Source organism: Haematobia irritans, chromosome 3 (genome assembly GCF_050003625.1).
Source record: "Haematobia irritans isolate KBUSLIRL chromosome 3, ASM5000362v1, whole genome shotgun sequence".
Classification (NCBI taxonomy): domain Eukaryota; kingdom Metazoa; phylum Arthropoda; class Insecta; order Diptera; family Muscidae; genus Haematobia; species Haematobia irritans.
Window position 1 is genome coordinate 93245829 of NC_134399.1, and position 23168 is coordinate 93268996.

Sequence of the window (23168 nt, forward strand, 5' to 3'; positions counted from 1 at the left end):
ACAGTTATGAGTGAAGTTGGTATACAAAAGTCAACGAATATTTGCATATTAGATGTGTTATTGTAATTCTATAGCCAGTAATGAGAGTTGTGCTAACGATAGGAAATGGTGAGAGCAATAGGAAGTACTGTATGCAATATTTTTTGGTTTGATTGCCAACAGCGACTATGACTGCACCGTACATCCTCCCCCCGTTGGAAGAGTCAGTCTTTCAACTCTCTCTTTCAATAGGTAAAACTGCCAATTTTGTTACAGCTCGTTTACATTCACCAGTGCTGGTTTTTATTACTGCGACTCTTGCTGTACCATCTTTTCCATGAATTAGTTCTGAAACTCGGCCAAGTTGCCACTTTAGTGGTGGTAAGTTTTCATCTTTTATTAGAACCATATCTCCTTGAGTTAAATTAGTAGTAGTTGCTCGCCATTTAGATCTCTCTTGTAACAGAGAAAGATACGAAGAGTGCCACTTCTTCCAAAAGGTTTGTTGCATGAATGAAACTTTTTGCCACCTGTTCAATATGTTTATATTTAAATCGGTTAAATCAGGTTCAGCGAAAGCTACAAGTGGTCCGCCGACTAAAAAATGCGCTGGTGTCAAAACTTCGAGGTCATTAGGATTCTCTGACAATGGACATAAAGGTCTGGAATTAAGAATTGCTGATATCTGGTATACTAGAGTCCTCATCTCATCAAATGTTAATATCGATATTCCAGCAACTCGATAGAAATGGTACTTTACAGTTTTGACCGCCGCTTCCCAGAGGCCCCCAAAGTGCGGCGATCTCGGCGGGATAAATTTCCATTCAATTCCATCGTCTATGCATTGTCGGTTTATCATATCAATATTTGACTGGTCAAAAAATAATCCTTTTAGTTCTGCGAGCTCATTTTTTGCCCCCACAAAGTTGGTCGCATTGTCGGACAAAATACTTCTAGGCTTTCCCCGTAAAGAAATAAACCTTTTCAGGGCCATTAAAAAAGCAGGAGTTGACAAATCTTGGACAAGCTCCATATGACAAGCTTTCGTTGAAAAACAAATAAAAATACATATGTAGGTCTTTACTGGGGGCCTATTTCGAACATCGGTTTTATAAAATAATGGACCGCAAAAATCGATTCCCGTTGTGTGAAATGGCTTACTGGCTCGTACTCGATCTTGCGGCAAATTACCCATAATATGCTCGGAAAGTTTGGGTTTTAGACGAAAGCATCTGACACATTTGGAGATTACAGAACTTACTATTTTTCGTCCGCCTAGTGGCCAATACTGTTGTCTTATAGCTGCGAGGAGACACTGTGGTCCAGCATGCAAACACTTCTCATGAAAATATAAAATCATTGATTTAGTTATTGGGTGATTTTTAGGCAAAATTATCGGATGCCTGGCATCAAAATCAAGAAAAGAATTTTCCAGTCGACCACCGACACGAATCAAGCCGAACGAGTCCAATATTGGCGCAAGTGAAAATAGTTTACTTGATGGTAGTACATTCGAATTTGATAAAAGCGATTTGTATTCATTAGCAAAATAAATACGTTGAATATTTCTTATTAGAAGATGGGTGCCCATTTTTATGTCGTCTATTGTTGAATTATAATAGTTTGTTTTATTTTTGGATGACCCTTTGTTGATGAAACGATACACATAACTGAATATTCTTTGCATCTTTGAAAATGAATTGTAAAATTTACAATTTAGTGACAAATCAACAATTGATGATGTGGCCAATACGATGCGGCGACGCTCTGGCAATTCCGAAATAAAATTTAATTGATGGGGCCAATTAGATGGGCTTTTACGTAAAAAATCTGGTCCATATTTCCATAAATTTGATTTTAAAAGTTCTTCGGGACTGGCTCCCCTTGACAAAATGTCCGATGGATTTAGGGCAGTTGGTACATAGTGCCATCTCATTGATTCTGTTATGCTTTGTATTCGACTTACCCGATTCGAAACAAATACGTTAAAGTTTGATGGGTGTTCGCGTAGCCAAGACAACGTAACCATTGAATCCGACCAGCAATGATATTCGATGTTAGTTGGTAGTGTTTTTGAAATGCTCTCCAATAAATCTGCTAACAGCGCAGCTGCCGACAACTCCAACTTTGGCACGGTGAGCACTTTAAGTGGCGCAACTCGGGATTTAGAACACAACAAGTGGGTGGTAATTTCTCCTTCGCACTCTGCTCTCACGTAAACACAAGCCCCGTATGCTGAGAGACTGGCATCACAAAAAGCATGGATTTGCACAGATGAATTCAGTGCTGAAACGAATCGAGGGAACATAAATTTATGAAGAAGGGAAAATTGAGATAAAAAATGTAACCATGATGAATGAAGCTCTTGTGGCAAGCTCTCATCCCAATTTAAATCATGTTTCCATAATGTTTGCATGATGATTTTGGCTTTCGTGATTACAGGTCCAATAAGACCCAAGGGGTCATAAATTCTGGCAATCGATGATAAAATTGTTCGTTTTGTCACCGTTTTAGCTTCTGTCATCGGAGTGAATGAAAAGATAAAATTGTCACTTTTTGGATCCCACATCAGACCTAACGTTTTAGTTATGTCAGTACCATCATGAAATTTTAGGAACTGCTCGCAATCGGAAGACGGGATTTCTTTCAATACTGTTGGGTCGTTTGAACACCACTTCCGAATTTTAAAATTTCCCTTTGCTAGTAATTCCGTCACTTGCTTTCGAATTTCATTCACTTCTTTTATTGAGCTGCCACCAGAAATTAGGTCGTCAACATAAAAATCTCTTCTTATTATTTGAGATCCTAATGGATGCGATTTTTCTTCATCAAACGAAAGTTGATGCATGGCCCGAATAGCCAAAAATGCCGCAGGCTTTGTCCCATAAGTGACCGTGTCTAATTTATAAATCTTAATATCGTCGGCCGGATCACTTCTCCACAAAATACATTGTAAATAATTATCCGGATCGCTCATTCGTACACATCGGTACATTTTTGAAATGTCCCCACTCAGAGCTATTTTGAATAACCGAAAACGCAGCAATGTGTGGAATAATTTTTGTTGAATGGTGGGACCTACAAAGAGTACGTCATTTAATGATACTCCTGTTGTTGTCTTTGCAGACCCATCAAACACAACTCGCAGCTTTGTTGTTGTACTGTGCTCTTTTAAAACACAGTGGTGAGGCAGAAAATAAACCAGAGAATTTTTAGGTAGTGTTGGAACTTGGGACATATGTTTTAAAGCAGAATACTCATTCATGAATTGAACATATTGTTTTTTCAATTCTGGTTGCCTGTTTAATTTCTTCTCCAGTCCTCTAAAACGCTGCAAAGCATGTTCATATGATTTTCCAAAGATTTTCTCTTTTTGGCAATCGTACAGAATATTCTCCCGTATGTAAGCGAACAGTAGTTTGCTGAAAATAATTTTCACAAAAGGCATCTTCTTGATTTATAAGGGGAATATCTTCGAAATTATTTTCTACATTCCAGAAACTTTTTAGTACTTTTTCCAAACATTCATTATTGTCGCATTTAGAAACATCAGCTAGGGATGAATATTTAGACGAATTTGTAACTCCGCCTGAAACAACCCATCCAAAATGTGTTTTTTGCAGCACCGGCAAACTGTTGCCCAATCGAATTTGTCCAACACACATTAATTCAAAAAATAGGCCCGCTCCAATAAGTATATCCATACGGCCTCGTTGCCAAAAGTTAGGATCGGCAAGCTTTACGTTTTGGGGAATTTTCCAACTACTTACGTTTAAATTTAAATTGGGTTGGTAATCAGTTATGGTAGGTACGACAACTGCTGTGAAAGAAGTTGAATAATCCCCGTGGCAAGACTTGATGGATAGATTTACCGATTTGTCTGCCACGAAACTTCCGTCCCCAATACCAGAGATGGTGACTGTAGATTTATTTACCTTTAGCTGTAGCATATTTGCAGCTCGATATGTAATAAAATTCAGCTGTGATGCAGAATCTAAAATTGCGCGAAAAGGCATCATAGTTCCACATCGATTCTTTACCATAATGATTGCTGTGGCCAATAATATACTCGTACTCGATAGCGTGTCTGAGGGAGCGGAGCATGAAGACGATGATGACACAAGCGCAGATTGCGGTGATGGCGATGTAATTTCATCTGCTGAAGAAAAGACTGTATATGGCAAGAGAGAGTGATGTTTTGATGAACAATGTTGGCATGGTCGTGATTTACATTTCTTCGTCATGTGGCCTTTTTTTAAACAATTTAAACAGAAATGCAGCCTTTTGGCCTCCTTGAATCGTGCCAGCGGCTGAAGTTTTTCGAAGCTTGGACAATTAGTGATAAAATGACCTTGAATGTCACACAATGCGCAATTTGTTGGGGATGTTGAAGTGACAAGCGCATTACGACCAGAAGAATAAAATTTTTTGCTCACCTGTTGTTTGGAATTTTGTATACACATGGAGCTCTCTAAATTTTCTAGCATTCTACACCTCCGTTCCAAAAATGAAGCCATTGAACACCATTTTGGTAAAGTGTTTACCGGTAAGTCTTCTTCCCATTTTGCTTGAGAATTAGCATCCAACTTCGAAGTAACCAGATATATCAAAAAGCCGTCGGCAAGCTCCTCCGGTTTACATAACGTTTGTAAAGCTCTCATATGAGAATTCAGCTTATCGCTCAACTGACGAAGACCTGCGGCTGATCCCTTATCAACCACCTTTAGACCAAAAATCTCCCTAATATGCATCTGGAAATTTAATAATTTATTATCAAATCTGGTTTTAAGAAGTTCAAGAGCCTTGTCGTAGTTCTCTTCTGTAAGGTCCAGAGATGAAATTGTGTCTAAAGCGGGAACGCACACACTTACGCGAAGATGCTGAAATTTTTCGATTTTACTCAAATCGCCATCATTATCAATTACCGTCTTAAACATGGCAAAAAATCCTGGCCAATCTGTATAAGACCCATTAAATTGTGGAATTTTGAGTTCTGGCAAACGAAGTTTACGTTGAGAGAAACTTTCCTCCATCGAAAATTTACGATCCGTTGACGAAAGTTGAGGATTCCTTTTATTAGCCATGCACCTTGATAAATTTGCCTTAACCTCGAAAAATTGTGTAAGAAATATAAAGCCAATATCATCATCAAAGGCACTACTTTCAGATGCAATAAGAGCTGCTTGTGCACTCTCGAAAGTGGCATGCAGGCCCTCTACATAATCTAGGCGTACAGAAATGTCCGTGGCATCCATTACTGCCAAACGTTCATTGGTTAGCGAGAGTTTTAACATAGTTAATTGCTTTTGAAGAGCCTCCACTTTTCTCTTGAATTTGGATACCTCAGATTCCCTTTCAGTTTGTGATGAGTTGTCGCCTTCAGGCATTTTAGCCGATTTTACAACAATTCTTGTGGCCACGAAATATGATCAAAATGTAATTTTTGCACAAACGAAATTGTTATAGTTTTTGGGAAAAATGACGTTTTAATATCCGAATTGATATTAAATAGAAGACTGTGATGCCTTGCGATCACGTCGGGGTCACCAATGTTTAAATCTGCAAGCCTTTTTGCAGACTTCTCCCAAAATTTTCCAAATAAAAAATTGTACAAAAATATTTTCGAATCAATTGATTTATTCAAAGGTTCTTACGCAACTAACAAGAAAGAATGCAGTAATACTTCATGCAAAGCGGCAAGGGCAAAAAGACAAAAAAAAAATAGAAAAACATTTTGAAACAGTTATGAGTGAAGTTGGTATACAAAAGTCAACGAATATTTGCATATTAGATGTGTTATTGTAATTCTATAGCCAGTAATGAGAGTTGTGCTAACGATAGGAAATGATGAGAGCAATAGGAAGTACTGTATGCAATATTTTTTGGTTTGATTGCCAACAGCGACTATGACTGCACCGTACAACTTCTTTTGCCCATATCTCCTTAAATATGCGTCCTAGAGCGAAAAGGACTTTAATTCGTGACCACCCCCAAAAAATTGAAAAATCCACCCAAAACCTAAAAAATTTAAATTTTTATATGAAAAACTTCTTTTGCCCATATCTCCTTAAATATGCGTCCTAGAACGAAAAGGACTTTAATTCGTGACCACCCCCAAAAAATTGAAAAATCCACCCAAAACCTAAAAAAATTGACATTTTTATATGAAAAACTTCTTTTGCCCATATCTCCTTAAATATGCGTCCTAGAGCGAAAAGGACTTTAATTCGTGACCACCCCCAAAAAATTGAAAAATCCACCCAAAACCTAAAAAAATTGACATTTTTATATGAAAAACTTCTTTTGCCCATATCTCCTTAAATATGCGTCCTAGAGCGAAAAGGACTTTAATTCGTGACCACCCCCAAAAAATTGAAAAATCCACCCAAAACCTAAAAAAATTGAAATTTTTATATGAAAAACTTCTTTTGCCCATATCTCGTTAAATATGCGTCCTAGAGCGAAAAGGACTTTAATTCGTGACCACCCCCAAAAAATTGAAAAATCCACCCAAAACCTAAAAAAATTGAAATTTTTATATGAAAAACTTCTTTTGCCCATATCTCCTTAAATATGCGTCCTAGAGCGAAAAGGACTTTAATTCGTGACCACCCCCAAAAAATTGAAAAATCCACCCAAAACCTAAAAAAATTGAAATTTTTATATGAAAAACTTCTTTTGCCCATATCTCCTTAAATATGCGTTCTAGAGCGAAAAGGACTTTAATTCGTGACCACCCCCAAAAAATTGAAAAATCCACCCAAAACCTAAAAAAATTTAAATTTTTATATGAAAAACTTCTTTTGCCCATATCTCATTAAATATACGTCCTAGAGCGAAAAGGACTTTAATTCGTGACCACCCCCAAAAAATTAAAAAATCCACCCAAAACCTAAAAAAATTTAAATTTTTATATGAAAAACTTCTTTTGCCCATATCTCCTTAAATATGCGTCCTAGAGCGAAAAGGACTTTAATTCGTGACCACCCCCAAAAAATTGAAAAATCCACCCAAAACCTAAAAAAATTGACATTTTTATATAAAAAACTTCTTTTGCCCATATCTCCTTAAATATGCGTTCTAGAGCGAAAAGGACTTTAATTCGTGACCACCCCCAAAAAATTGAAAAATCCACCCAAAACCTAAAAAAATTTAAATTTTTATATGAAAAACTTCTTTTGCCCATATCTCCTTAAATATGCGTCCTAGAGTGAAAAGGACTTTAATTCGTGACCATCCCCAAAAAATTGAAAAATCCACCCAAAACCTAAAAAAATTGACATTTTTATATGAAAAACTTCTTTTGCCCATATCTCCTTAAATATGCGTTCTAGAGCGAAAAGGACTTTAATTCGTGACCACCCCCAAAAAATTGAAAAATCCACCCAAAACCTAAAAAAATTTAAATTTTTATATGAAAAACTTCTTTTGCCCATATCTCATTAAATATACGTCCTAGAGCGAAAAGGACTTTAATTCGTGACCACCCCCAAAAAATTAAAAAATCCACCCAAAACCTAAAAAAATTGACATTTTTATATGAAAAACTTCTTTTGCCCATATCTCCTTAAATATGCGTTCTAGAGCGAAAAGGACTTTAATTCGTGACCACCCCCAAAAAATTGAAAAATCCACCCAAAACCTAAAAAAATTTAAATTTTTATATGAAAAACTTCTTTTGCCCATATCTCATTAAATATACGTCCTAGAGCGAAAAGGACTTTAATTCGTGACCACCCCCAAAAAATTAAAAAATCCACCCAAAACCTAAAAAAATTTAAATTTTTATATGAAAAACTTCTTTTGCCCATATCTCCTTAAATATGCGTCCTAGAGCGAAAAGGACTTTAATTCGTGACCACCCCCAAAAAATTGAAAAATCCACCCAAAACCTAAAAAAATTGAAATTTTTATATGAAAAACTTCTTTTGCCCATATCTCCTTAAATATGCGTTCTAGAGCGAAAAGGACTTTAATTCGTGACCACCCCCAAAAAACTGAAAAATCCACCCAAAACCTAAAAAAAATTTAAATTTTTATATGAAAAACTTCTTTTGCCCATATCTCCTTAAATATGCGTTCTAGAGCGAAAAGGACTTTAAATCGTGACCACCCCCAAAAAATTGAAAAATCCACCCAAAACCTAAAAAAATTGAAATTTTTATATGAAAAACTTCTTTTGCCCATATCTCCTTAAATATGCGTCCTAGAGCGAAAAGGACTTTAATTCGTGACCACCCCCAAAAAAATTGAAAAATCCACCCAAAACCTACAAAAATTGAAAAATCCACCCAAAACCTACAAAAATTGAAATTTTTATATGAAAAACTTCTTTTGCCCATATCTCCTTAAATATGCGTCCTAGAGCGAAAAGGACTTTAATTCGTGACCACCCCCAAAAAATTGAAAAATCCACCCAAAACCTAAAAAAATTGAAATTTTTATATGAAAAACTTCTTTTGCCCATATCTCCTTAAATATGCGTCCTAGAGCGAAAAGGACTTTAATTCGTGACCACCCCCAAAAAATTGAAAAATCCACCCAAAACCTAAAAAAATTGACATTTTTATATGAAAAACTTCTTTTGCCCATATCTCCTTAAATATGCGTCCTAGAGCGAAAAGGACTTTAATTCGTGACCACCCCCAAAAAATTGAAAAATCCACCCAAAACCTAAAAAAATTTAAATTTTTATATGAAAAACTTCTTTTGCCCATATCTCCTTAAATATGCGTTCTAGAGCGAAAAGGACTTTAATTCGTGACCACCCCCAAAAAATTGAAAAATCCACCCAAAACCTACAAAAATTGAAATTTTTATATGAAAAACTTCTTTTGCCCATATCTCCTTAAATATGCGTCCTAGAGCGAAAAGGACTTTAATTCGTGACCACCCCCAAAAAATTGAAAAATCCACCCAAAACCTAAAAAAATTGAAATTTTTATATGAAAAACTTATTTTGCCCATATCTCCTTAAATATGCGTCCTAGAGCGAAAAGGACTTTAATTCGTGACCACCCCCAAAAAATTGAAAAATCCACCCAAAACCTAAAAAAACTGAAATTTTTATATGAAAAACTTATTTTGCCCATATCTCCTTAAATATGCGTCCTAGAGCGAAAAGGACTTTAATTCGTGACCACCCCCAAAAAATTGAAAAATCCACCCAAAACCTAAAAAAACTGAAATTTTTATATGAAAAACTTCTTTTGCCCATATCTCCTTAAATATGCGTCCTAGAGCGAAAAGGACTTTAATTCGTGACCACCCCCAAATAATTGAAAAATCCACCCAAAACCTAAAAAAATTGAAATTTTTATATGAAAAACTTCTTTTGCCCATATCTCCTTAAATATGCGTCCTAGAACGAAAAGGACTTTAATTCGTGACCACCCCCAAAAAATTGAAAAATCCACCCAAAACCTAAAAAAATTGACATTTTTATATGAAAAACTTCTTTTGCCCATATCTCCTTAAATATGCGTCCTAGAGCGAAAAGGACTTTAATTCGTGACCACCCCCAAAAAATTGAAAAATCCACCCAAAACCTAAAAAAATTTAAATTTTTATATGAAAAACTTCTTTTGCCCATATCTCCTTAAATATGCGTCCTAGAGCGAAAAGGACTTTAATTCGTGACCACCCCCAAAAAATTGAAAAATCCACCCAAAACCTAAAAAAATTTAAATTTTTATATGAAAAACTTCTTTTGCCCATATCTCCTTAAATATGCGTCCTAGAGCGAAAAGGACTTTAATTCGTGACCACCCCCAAAAAATTGAAAAATCCACCCAAAACCTAAAAAAATTTAAATTTTTATATGAAAAACTTCTTTTGCCCATATCTCCTTAAATATGCGTTCTAGAGCGAAAAGGACTTTAATTCGTGACCACCCCCAAAAAATTGAAAAATCCACCCAAAACCTAAAAAAATTTAAATTTTTATATGAAAAACTTCTTTTGCCCATATCTCCTTAAATATGCGTCCTAGAGCGAAAAGGACTTTAATTCGTGACCACAACCAAAAAATTGAAAAATCCACCCAAAACCTAAAAAATTGAAATTTTTATATGAAAAACTTCTTTTGCCCATATCTGCTTAAATATGCGTCCTAGAGCGAAAAGGACTTTAATTCGTGACCACCCCCAAAAAATTGAAAAATCCACCCAAAACCAAAAAAAATTGAAATTTTTATATGAAAAACTTCTTTTGCCCATATCTCCTTAAATATGCGTCCTAGAGCGAAAAGGACTTTAATTCGTGACCACCCCCAAAAAATTGAAAAATCCACTCAAAACCTAAAAAAATTGAAATTTTTCTATGAAAAACTTCTTTTGCCCATATCTCCTTAAATATGCGTTCTAGAGCGAAAAGGACTTTAATTCGTGACCACCCCCAAAAAATTGAAAAATCCACCCAAAACCTAAAAAAATTTAAATTTTTATATAAAAAACTTCTTTTGCCCATATCTCCTTAAATATGCGTCCTAGAGCGAAAAGGACTTTAATTCGTGACCACCCCCAAAAAATTGAAAAATCCACCCAAAACCTAAAAAAATTTAAATTTTTATATGAAAAACTTCTTTTGCCCATATCTCCTTAAATATGCGTCCTAGAGCGAAAAGGACTTTAATTCGTGACCACCCCCAAAAAATTGAAAAATCCACCCAAAACCTACAAAAATTGAAATTTTTATATGAAAAACTTCTTTTGCCCATATCTCCTTAAATATGCGTCCTAGAGCGAAAAGGACTTTAATTCGTGACCACCCCCAAAAAATTGAAAAATCCACCCAAAACCTACAAAAATTGACATTTTTATATGAAAAACTTCTTTTGCCCATATCTCCTTAAATATGCGTCCTAGAGCGAAAAGGACTTTAATTCGTGACCACCCCCAAAAAATTGAAAAATCCACCCAAAACCTAAAAAAATTTAAATTTTTATATGAAAAACTTCTTTTGCCCATATCTCCTTAAATATGCGTCCTAGAGCGAAAAGGACTTTAATTCGTGACCACAACCAAAAAATTGAAAAATCCACCCAAAACCTAAAAAAATTGAAATTTTTATATGAAAAACTTCTTTTGCCCATATCTCCTTAAATATGCGTCCTAGAGCGAAAAAGACTTTAATTCGTGACCACCCCCAAAAAATTGAAAAATCCACCCAAAACCTAAAAAAATTGAAATTTTTATATGAAAAACTTCTTTTGCCCATATCTCCTTAAATATGCGTCCTAGAGCGAAAAGGACTTTAATTCGTGACCACCCCCAAAAAATTGAAAAATCCACCCAAAACCTAAAAAAATTGACATTTTTATATGAAAAACTTCTTTTGCCCATATCTCCTTAAATATGCGTTCTAGAGCGAAAAGGACTTTAATTCGTGACCACCCCCAAAAAATTGAAAAATCCACCCAAAACCTAAAAAAATTTAAATTTTTATATGAAAAACTTCTTTTGCCCATATCTCCTTAAATATGCGTCCTAGAGCGAAAAGGCCTTTAATTCGTGACCACAACCAAAAAATTGAAAAATCCACCCAAAACCTAAAAAAATGAAATTTTTATATGACAAACTTCTTTTGCCCATATCTCCTTAAATATGCGTCCTAGAGCGAAAAGGACTTTAATTCGTGACCACCCCCAAAAAATTGAAAAATCCACCCAAAACCTAAAAAAATTGAAATTTTTATATGAAAAACTTCTTTTGCCCATTTGCGAAAAGGACTTTAATTCGTGACCACCCCCAAAAAATTGAAAAATCCACTCAAAACCTAAAAAAATTGAAATTTTTCTATGAAAAACTTCTTTTGCCCATATCTCCTTAAATATGCGTTCTAGAGCGAAAAGGACTTTAATTCGTGACCACCCCCAAAAAATTGAAAAATCCACCCAAAACCTAAAAAAATTTAAATTTTTATATAAAAAACTTCTTTTGCCCATATCTCCTTAAATATGCGTCCTAGAGCGAAAAGGACTTTAATTCGTGACCACCCCCAAAAAATTGAAAAATCCACCCAAAACCTAAAAAAATTTAAATTTTTATATGAAAAACTTCTTTTGCCCATATCTCCTTAAATATGCGTCCTAGAGCGAAAAGGACTTTAATTCGTGACCACCCCCAAAAAATTGCAAAATCCACCCAAAACCTAAAAAAATTGAAATTTTTATATGAAAAACTTCTTTTGCCCATATCTCCTTAAATATGCGTCCTAGAGCGAAAAGGACATTAATTCGTGACCACCCCCAAAAAATTGAAAAATCCACCCAAAACCTACAAAAATTGACATTTTTATATGAAAAACTTCTTTTGCCCATATCTCCTTAAATATGCGTCCTAGAGCGAAAAGGACTTTAATTCGTGACCACCCCCAAAAAATTGAAAAATCCACCCAAAACCTAAAAAAATTTAAATTTTTATATGAAAAACTTATTTTGCCCATATCTCCTTAACTATGCGTCCTAGAGCGAAAAGGACTTTAATTCGTGACCACCCTCAAAAAATTGAAAAATCCACCCAAAACCTAAAAAAAATTAAATTTTTATATGAAAAACTTCTTTTGTCCATATCTCCTTAAATATGCGTCCTAGAGCGAAAAGGACTTTAATTCGTGACCACCCCCAAAAAATTGAAAAATCCACCCAAAACCTAAAAAAATTGACATTTTTATATGAAAAACTTCTTTTGCCCATATCTCCTTAAATATGCGTCCTAGAGCGAAAAGGACTTTAATTCGTGACCACCCCCAAAAAATTGAAAAATCCACCCAAAACCTAAAAAAATTGAAATTTTTATATGAAAAACTTCTTTTGCCCATATCTCCTTAAATATGCGTCCTAGAGCGAAAAGGACTTTAATTCGTGACCACCCCCAAAAAATTGAAAAATCCACTCAAAACCTAAAAAAATTGAAATTTTTCTATGAAAAACTTCTTTTGCCCATATCTCCTTAAATATGCGTTCTAGAGCGAAAAGGACTTTAATTCGTGACCACCCCCAAAAAATTGAAAAATCCACCCAAAACCTAAAAAAATTTAAATTTTTATATAAAAAACTTCTTTTGCCCATATCTCCTTAAATATGCGTCCTAGAGCGAAAAGGACTTTAATTCGTGACCACCCCCAAAAAATTGAAAAATCCACCCAAAACCTAAAAAAATTTAAATTTTTATATGAAAAACTTCTTTTGCCCATATCTCCTTAAATATGCGTCCTAGAGCGAAAAGGACTTTAATTCGTGACCACCCCCAAAAAATTGCAAAATCCACCCAAAACCTACAAAAATTGAAATTTTTATATGAAAAACTTCTTTTGCCCATATCTCCTTAAATATGCGTCCTAGAGCGAAAAGGACATTAATTCGTGACCACCCCCAAAAAATTGAAAAATCCACCCAAAACCTACAAAAATTGACATTTTTATATGAAAAACTTCTTTTGCCCATATCTCCTTAAATATGCGTCCTAGAGCGAAAAGGACTTTAATTCGTGACCACCCCCAAAAAATTGAAAAATCCACCCAAAACCTAAAAAAATTTAAATTTTTATATGAAAAACTTATTTTGCCCATATCTCCTTAACTATGCGTCCTAGAGCGAAAAGGACTTTAATTCGTGACCACCCTCAAAAAATTGAAAAATCCACCCAAAACCTAAAAAAATTGACATTTTTATATGAAAAACTTCTTTTGCCCATATCTCCTTAAATATGCGTTCTAGAGCGAAAAGGACTTTAATTCGTGACCACCCCCAAAAAATTGAAAAATCCACCCAAAACCTAAAAAAATTAAATTTTTATATGAAAAACTTCTTTTGCCCATATCTCCTTAAATATGCGTCCTAGAGCGAAAAGGACTTTAATTCGTGACTACCCCCAAAAAATTGAAAAATCCACCCAAAACCTAAAAAAATTTAAATTTTTATATGAAAAACTTCTTTTGCCCATATCTCCTTAAATATGCGTTCTACAGCGAAAAGGACTTTAATTTGTGACCACCCCCAAAAAATTGAAAAATCCACCCAAAACCTACAAAAATTGACATTTTTATATGAAAAACTTCTTTTGCCCATATCTCCTTAAATATGCGTCCTAGAGCGAAAAGGACATTAATTCGTGACCACCCCCAAAAAATTGAAAAATCCACCCAAAACCTACAAAAATTGACATTTTTATATGAAAAACTTCTTTTGCCCATATCTCCTTAAATATGCGTCCTAGAGCGAAAAGGACTTTAATTCGTGACCACCCCCAAAAAATTGAAAAATCCACCCAAAACCTAAAAAAATTTAAATTTTTATATGAAAAACTTCTTTTGCCCATATCTCCTTAAATATGCGTCCTAGAGCGAAAAGGACTTTAATTCGTGACCACAACCAAAAAATTGAAAAATCCACCCAAAACCTAAAAAAATTGAAATTTTTATATGAAAAACTTCTTTTGCCCATATCTCCTTAAATATGCGTCCTAGAGCGAAAAAGACTTTAATTCGTGACCACCCCCAAAAAATTGAAAAATCCACCCAAAACCTAAAAAAATTGAAATTTTTATATGAAAAACTTCTTTTGCCCATATCTCCTTAAATATGCGTCCTAGAGCGAAAAGGACTTTAATTCGTGACCACCCCCAAAAAATTGAAAAATCCACCCAAAACCTAAAAAAATTGAAATTTTTATATGAAAAACTTCTTTTGCCCATATCTCCTTAAATATGCGTTCTAGAGCGAAAAGGACTTTAATTCGTGACCACCCCCAAAAAATTGAAAAATCCACCCAAAACCTAAAAAAATTTAAATTTTTATATGAAAAACTTCTTTTGCCCATATCTCCTTAAATATGCGTCCTAGAGCGAAAAGGCCTTTAATTCGTGACCACAACCAAAAAATTGAAAAATCCACCCAAAACCTAAAAAAATGAAATTTTTATATGACAAACTTCTTTTGCCCATATCTCCTTAAATATGCGTCCTAGAGCGAAAAGGACTTTAATTCGTGACCACCCCCAAAAAATTGAAAAATCCACCCAAAACCTAAAAAAAATTGAAAATTTTATATGAAAAACTTCTTTTGCCCATATCTCCTTAAATATGCGTCCTAGAGCGAAAAGGACTTTAATTCGTGACCACCCCCAAAAAATTGAAAAATCCACTCAAAACCTAAAAAAATTGAAATTTTTCTATGAAAAACTTCTTTTGCCCATATCTCCTTAAATATGCGTTCTAGAGCGAAAAGGACTTTAATTCGTGACCACCCCCAAAAAATTGAAAAATCCACCCAAAACCTAAAAAAATTTAAATTTTTATATAAAAAACTTCTTTTGCCCATATCTCCTTAAATATGCGTCCTAGAGCGAAAAGGACTTTAATTCGTGACCACCCCCAAAAAATTGAAAAATCCACCCAAAACCTAAAAAAATTTAAATTTTTATATGAAAAACTTCTTTTGCCCATATCTCCTTAAATATGCGTCCTAGAGCGAAAAGGACTTTAATTCGTGACCAGTAGGTAGGGTCACGGCCTAAGGCAAAAAAAAAGTTGATGCAGTCACCCCCCAGTTTTGTAGCATATTTGAAGACAATTTCAGAACACTAAAACTTTTTTTTTTCCGTGCACCCTACGACCCCCCGAAATACAATTTACTGTGCTGTGTCGTCATTTGAAGTCCGATCGAAAAGAAACGCATATCGTTGTTCATGGTTGATCAGGGGCTATATTTCGTGCATTGGTCAGTTTTGACTCCGACGTCAAATTTGATTTTTAATTTTTTTATTTCGCTTCGTATACCCCTATGATGCCCATTTCTTATAACCATTATAAAGATCTTATCAAAATATGAAACTTTTGCTTTGGAAGTATTTAATTATATTCATAAACAAAAAAGTTACAGAGATTTTAAAAAGTCAATAGGTCACCCTACACCATCAAATAGCTTTTGCTGTGTTGTCATGATATCCGATCGAAACCACATGCACATCGTTATTCACATCTACGAAATTAATTTGAAAGGTATTTAATACACACAAACTGTTTATCTGTAAATTTCTAACCGTATCATTGTATACATACTCGTTGTGTGCACTACGGCATTTTCTGCGTTATGCAAAGTTCTTGTGTTTTTGCTTGAACAACTTGAGAGCCTACTGTTTTAAAATCTAACAATAAAAGTAAGTGGTAACGGAATTGTGGAAAAACATGAAATGTACTCAAATCAAATACAAATCTAATCTAATATTTTCTTGTTTAAAGTATTTACTCATGTGACAACATTGCTCACCATTGTGAAGATGACAAGAAAACGCAAAAAAAAATACGGCGTAGTCAGATGTTGAAAGGCAGAAATTTAACCAATGTGTAAGCAGCATAACGATCTTCGTAATTTTCCACAATTCCGTTACCAGTTACTTTTATTGTTAGATTGATTGTTAGATTTTAAAACAGTAGGCTCTCAAGTTGTTCAAGCAAAAACACAAGAACTTTGCATAACGCAGAAAATGCCGTAGTGCACACAACGAGTATGTATACAATGATACGGTTAGAAATTTACAGATAAACAGTTTGTGTGTATTAAATACCTTTCAAATTAATTTCGTAGATGTGAATAACGATGTGCATGTGGTTTCGATCGGATATCATGACAACACAGCAAAAGCTATTTGATGGTGTAGGGTGACCTATTGACTTTTTAAAATCTCTGTAACTTTTTTGTTTATGAATATAATTAAATACTTCCAAAGCAAAAGTTTCATATTTTGATAAGATCTTTATAATGGTTATAAGAAATGGGCATCATAGGGGTATACGAAGCGAAATAAAAAAATTAAAAATCAAATTTGACGTCGGAGTCAAAACTGAAATGCACGAAATATAGCCCCTGATCAACCATGAACAACGATATGCGTTTCTTTTCGATCGGACTTCAAATGACGACACAGCACAGTAAATTGTATTTCGGGGGGTCGTAGGGTGCACGGAAAAAAAAAGTTTTAGTGTTCTGAAATTGTCTTCAAATATGCTACAAAACTGGGGGGTGACTGCATGAACTTTTTTTCGCGACCCTATCTAGTGACCACCCCCAAAAAATTGCAAAATCCACCCAAAACCTACAAAAATTGAAATTTTTATATGAAAAACTTCTTTTGCCCATATCTCCTTAAATATGCGTCCTAGAGCGAAAAGGACATTAATTCGTGACCACCCCCAAAAAATTGAAAAATCCACCCAAAACCTACAAAAATTGACATTTTTATATGAAAAACTTCTTTTGCCCATATCTCCTTAAATATGCGTCCTAGAGCGAAAAGGACTTTAATTCGTGACCACCCCCAAAAAATTGAAAAATCCACCCAAAACCTAAAAAAATTTAAATTTTTATATGAAAAACTTATTTTGCCCATATCTCCTTAACTATGCGTCCTAGAGCGAAAAGGACTTTAATTCGTGACCACCCTCAAAAAATTGAAAAATCCACCCAAAACCTAAAAAAAATTAAATTTTTATATGAAAAACTTCTTTTGTCCATATCTCCTTAAATATGCGTCCTAGAGCGAAAAGGACTTTAATTCGTGACCACCCCCAAAAAATTGAAAAATCCACCCAAAACCTAAAAAAATTGACATTTTTATATGAAAAACTTCTTTTGCCCATATCTCCTTAAATATGCGTCCTAGAGCGAAAAGGACTTTAATTCGTGACCACCCCCAAAAAATTGAAAAATCCACCCAAAACCTAAAAAAATTGAAATTTTTATATGAAAAACTTCTTTTGCCCATATCTCCTTAAATATGCGTCCTAGAGCGAAAAGGACTTTAATTCGTGACCACCCCCAAAAAATTGAAAAATCCACTCAAAACCTAAAAAAATTGAAATTTTTCTATGAAAAACTTCTTTTGCCCATATCTCCTTAAATATGCGTTCTAGAGCGAAAAGGACTTTAATTCGTGACCACCCCCAAAAAATTGAAAAATCCACCCAAAACCTAAAAAAATTTAAATTTTTATATAAAAAACTTCTTTTGCCCATATCTCCTTAAATATGCGTCCTAGAGCGAAAAGGACTTTAATTCGTGACCACCCCCAAAAAATTGAAAAATCCACCCAAAACCTAAAAAAATTTAAATTTTTATATGAAAAACTTCTTTTGCCCATATCTCCTTAAATATGCGTCCTAGAGCGAAAAGGACTTTAATTCGTGACCACCCCCAAAAAATTGAAAAATCCACCCAAAACCTAAAAAAATTTAAATTTTTATATGAAAAACTTATTTTGCCCATATCTCCTTAACTATGCGTCCTAGAGCGAAAAGGACTTTAATTCGTGACCACCCTCAAAAAATTGAAAAATCCACCCAAAACCTAAAAAAATTGACATTTTTATATGAAAAACTTCTTTTGCCCATATCTCCTTAAATATGCGTTCTAGAGCGAAAAGGACTTTAATTCGTGACCACCCCCAAAAAATTGAAAAATCCACCCAAAACCTAAAAAAATTAAATTTTTATATGAAAAACTTCTTTTGCCCATATCTCCTTAAATATGCGTCCTAGAGCGAAAAGGACTTTAATTCGTGACTACCCCCAAAAATTGAAAAATCCACCCAAAACCTAAAAAAATTGAAATTTTTATATGAAAAACTTCTTTTGCCCATATCTCCTTAAATATGCGTTCTACAGCGAAAAGGACTTTAATTTGTGACCACCCCCAAAAAATTGAAAAATCCACCCAAAACCTACAAAAATTGACATTTTTATATGAAAAACTTCTTTTGCCCATATCTCCTTAAATATGCGTCCTAGACCGAAAAGGACTTTAATTCGTGACCACCCCCAAAAAATTGAAAAATCCACCCAAAACCTAAAAAAATTGACATTTTTATATGAAAAACTTCTTTTGCCCATATCTCCTTAAATATGCGTTCTAGAGCGAAAAGGACTTTAATTCGTGACCACCCCCAAAAAATTGAAAAATCCACCCAAAACCTAAAAAAATTTAAATTTTTATATGAAAAACTTCTTTTGCCCATATCTCATTAAATATACGTCCTAGAGCGAAAAGGACTTTAATTCGTGACCACCCCCAAAAAATTAAAAAATCCACCCAAAACCTAAAAAATTTAAATTTTTATATGAAAAACTTCTTTTGCCCATATCTCCTTAAATATGCGTCCTATAGCGAAAAGGACTTTAATTCGTGACCACCCCCAAAAAATTGAAAAATCCACCCAAAACCTAAAAAAATTGACATTTTTATATGAAAAACTTCTTTTGCCCATATCTCCTTAAATATGCGTTCTAGAGCGAAAAGGACTTTAATTCGTGACCACCCCCAAAAAATTGAAAAATCCACCCAAAACCTAAAAAAATTTAAATTTTTATATGAAAAACTTCTTTTGCCCATATCTCCTTAAATATGCGTTCTAGAGCGAAAAGGACTTTAAATCGTGACCACCCCCAAAAAATTGAAAAATCCACCCAAAACCTAAAAAAATTGAAATTTTTATATGAAAAACTTCTTTTGCCCATATCTCCTTAAATATGCGTGCTAGAGCGAAAAGGACTTTAATTCGTGACCACCCCCAAAAAATTGAAAAATCCACCCAAAACCTAAAAAAATTGAAATTTTTATATGAAAAACTTCTTTTGCCCATATCTCCTTAAATATGCGTCCTAGAGCGAAAAGGACTTTAATTCGTGACCACCCCCAAAAAATTGAAAAATCCACCCAAAACCTAAAAAAATTGAAATTTTTATATGAAAAACTTCTTTTGCCCATATCTCCTTAAATATGCGTCCTAGAGTGAAAAGGACTTTAATTCGTGACCACCCCCAAAAAATTGAAAAATCCACCCAAAACCTAAAAAAATTGACACTTTTATATGAAAAACTTCTTTTGCCCATATCTCCTTAAATATGCGTTCTAGAGCGAAAAGGACTTTAATTCGTGACCACTCCCAAAAAATTGAAAAATCCACCTAAAACCTAAAAAAATTGAAATTTTTATATGAAAAACTTCTTTTGCCCATATCTCCTTAAATATGCGTCCTAGAGCGAAAAGGACTTTAATTCGTGACCACCCCCAAAAAATTGAAAAATCCACCCAAAACCTACAAAAATTGAAATTTTTATATGAAAAACTTATTTTGCCCATATCTCCTTAAATATGCGTTCTAGAGCGAAAAGGACTTCAATTCGTGACCACCCCCAAAAAATTGAAAAATCCACCCAAAACCTAAAAAAATTGAAATTTTTATATGAAAAACTTCTTTTGCCCATATCTCCTTAAATATGCGTCCTAGAGCGAAAAGGACTTTAATTCGTGACCACCCCCAAAAAATTGAAAAATCCACCCAAAACCTAAAAAAATTGAAATTTTTATATGAAAAACTTATTTTGCCCATATCTCCTTAAATATGCGTCCTAGAGCGAAAAGGACTTTAATTCGTGACCACCCCCAAAAAATTGAAAAATCCACCCAAAACCTAAAAAAATTGACATTTTTATATGAAAAACTTCTTTTGCCCATATCTCCTTAAATATGCGTCCTAGAGCGAAAAGGACTTTAATTCGTGACCACCCCCAAAAAATTGAAAAATCCACCCAAAACCTAAAAAAATTGACATTTTTATATGAAAAACTTCTTTTGCCCATATCTCCTTAAATATGCGTTCTAGAGCGAAAAGGACTTTAATTCGTGACCACCCCCAAAAAATTGAAAAATCCACCCAAAACCTAAAAAAATTTAAATTTTTATATGAAAAACTTCTTTTGCCCATATCTCCTTAAATACGCGTTGTAGAGCGAAAAGGACTTTAAATCGTGACCACCCCCAAAAAATTGAAAAATCCACCAAAAACCTAAAAAAATTGAAATTTTTATATGAAAAACTTCTTTTGCCCATATCTCCTTAAATATGCGTCCTAGAGCGAAAAGGACTTTAATTCGTGACCACCCCCAAAAAAATTGAAAAATCCACCCAAAACCTACAAAAATTGAAAAATCCACCCAAAACCTAAAAAAATTTAAATTTTTATATGAAAAACTTCTTTTGCCCATATCTCCTTAAATATGCGTCCTAGAGCGAAAAGGACTTTAATTCGTGACCACCCCCAAAAAATTGAAAAATCCACCTAAAACCTAAAAAAATTGAAATTTTTATATGAAAAACTTCTTTTGCCCATATCTCCTTAAATATGCGTCCTAGAGCGAAAAGGACGTTAATTCGTGACCACCCCCAAAAAATTGAAAAATCCACCCAAAACCTAAAAAAATTGACATTTTTATATGAAAAACTTCTTTTGCCCATATCTCCTTAAATATGCGTTCTAGAGCGAAAAGGACTTTAATTCGTGACCACCCCCAAAAAATTGAAAAATCCACCCAAAACCTACAAAAATTGAAATTTTTATATGAAAAACTTCTTTTGCCCATATCTCCTTAAATATGCGTCCTAGAGCGAAAAGGACTTTAATTCGTGACCACCCCCAAAAAATTGAAAAATCCACCCAAAACCTAAAAAAATTGACATTTTTATATGAAAAACTTCTTTTGCCCATATCTCCTTAAATATGCGTCCTAGAGCGAAAAGGACTTTAATTCGTGACCACCCCCAAAAAATTGAAAAATCCACCCAAAACCTAAAAAAATTGAAATTTTTATATGAAAAACTTCTTTTGCCCATATCTCCTTAAATATGCGTCCTAGAGCGAAAAGGACTTTAATTCGTGACCACCCCCAAAAAATTGAAAAATCCACCCAAAACCTAAAAAAATTTAAATTTTTATATGAAAAACTTCTTTTGGCCATATCTCCTTAAATATGCGTCCTAGAGCGAAAAGGACTTTAATTCGTGACCACCCCCAAAAAATTGAAAAATCCACCCAAAACCTAAAAAAATTTACATTTTTATATGAAAAACTTCTTTTGCCCATATCTCCTTAAATATGCGTCCTAGAGCGAAAAGGACTTTAATTCGTGACCACCCCCAAAAAATTGAAAAATCCACCCAAAACCTAAAAAAATTGACATTTTTATATGAAAAACTTCTTTTGCCCATATCTCCTTAAATATGCGTCCTAGAGCGAAAAGGACTTTAATTCGTGACCACCCCCAAAAAATTGAAAAATCCACCCAAAACCTACAAAAATTGAAATTTTTATATGAAAAACTTCTTTTGCCCATATCTCCTTAAATATGCGTTCTAGAGCGAAAAGGACTTTAATTCGTGATCACCCCCAAAAAATTGAAAAATCCACCCAAAACCTACAAAAATTGACATTTTTATATGAAAAACTTCTTTTGCCCATATCTCCTTAAATATGCGTCCTAGAGCGAAAAGGACTTTAATTCGTGACCACCCCCAAAAAATTGCAAAATCCACCCAAAACCTACAAAAATTGAAATTTTTATATGAAAAACTTCTTTTGCCCATATCTCCTTAAATATGCGTTCTAGAGCGAAAAGGACTTTAATTCGTGATCACCCCCAAAAAATTGAAAAATCCACCCAAAACCTAAAAAAATTGAAATTTTTATATGAAAAACTTCTTTTGCCCATATCTCCATAAATATGCGTCCTAGAGCGAAAAGGACTTTAATTCGTGACCACCCCCAAAAAATTGAAAAATCCACCCAAAACCTAAAAAAATTTAAATTTTTATATGAAAAACTTCTTTTGCCCATATCTCCTTAAATATGCGTCCTAGAGCGAAAAGGACTTTAATTCGTGACCACCCCCAAAAAATTGAAAAATCCACCCAAAACCTAAAAAAATTGAAATTTTTATATGAAAAACTTCTTTTGCCCATATCTCCTTAAATATGCGTCCTAGAGCGAAAAGGACTTTAATTCGTGACCACCCCCAAAAAATTGAAAAATCCACCCAAAACCTAAAAAAATTGAAATTTTTATATGAAAAACTTCTTTTGCCCATATCTCCTTAAATATGCGTCCTAGAGCGAAAAGGACTTTAATTCGTTACCACCGCCAAAAAATTGAAAAATCCACCCAAAACCTAAAAAAATTGAAATTTTTATATGAAAAACTTCTTTTGCCCATATCTCCTTAAATATGCGTCCTAGAGCGAAAAGGACTTTAATTCGTGACCACCCCCAAAAAATTGAAAAATCCACCCAAAACCTAAAAAAATTGAAATTTTTATATGAAAAACTTCTTTTGCCCATATCTCCTTAAATATGCGTCCTAGAGCG

General features: G+C 34.0%; 1 protein-coding gene across 1 annotated transcript; it reads right to left on the minus strand.

The window, feature by feature from the left end:
• Positions 1-211: 211 nt before the first annotated feature.
• Positions 212-5366, minus strand: LOC142231076 (uncharacterized). The gene is made up of 3 exons (XM_075301696.1): positions 3366-5366; positions 1141-3310; positions 212-1020 (listed from the first exon to the last, which is right to left on the minus strand). The coding sequence occupies exons 1-3, from the start codon at positions 5364-5366 to the stop codon at positions 212-214; spliced, it is 4980 nt and encodes a 1659-aa protein (XP_075157811.1).
• Between the last annotated feature and the right edge of the window lie 17802 nt (positions 5367-23168).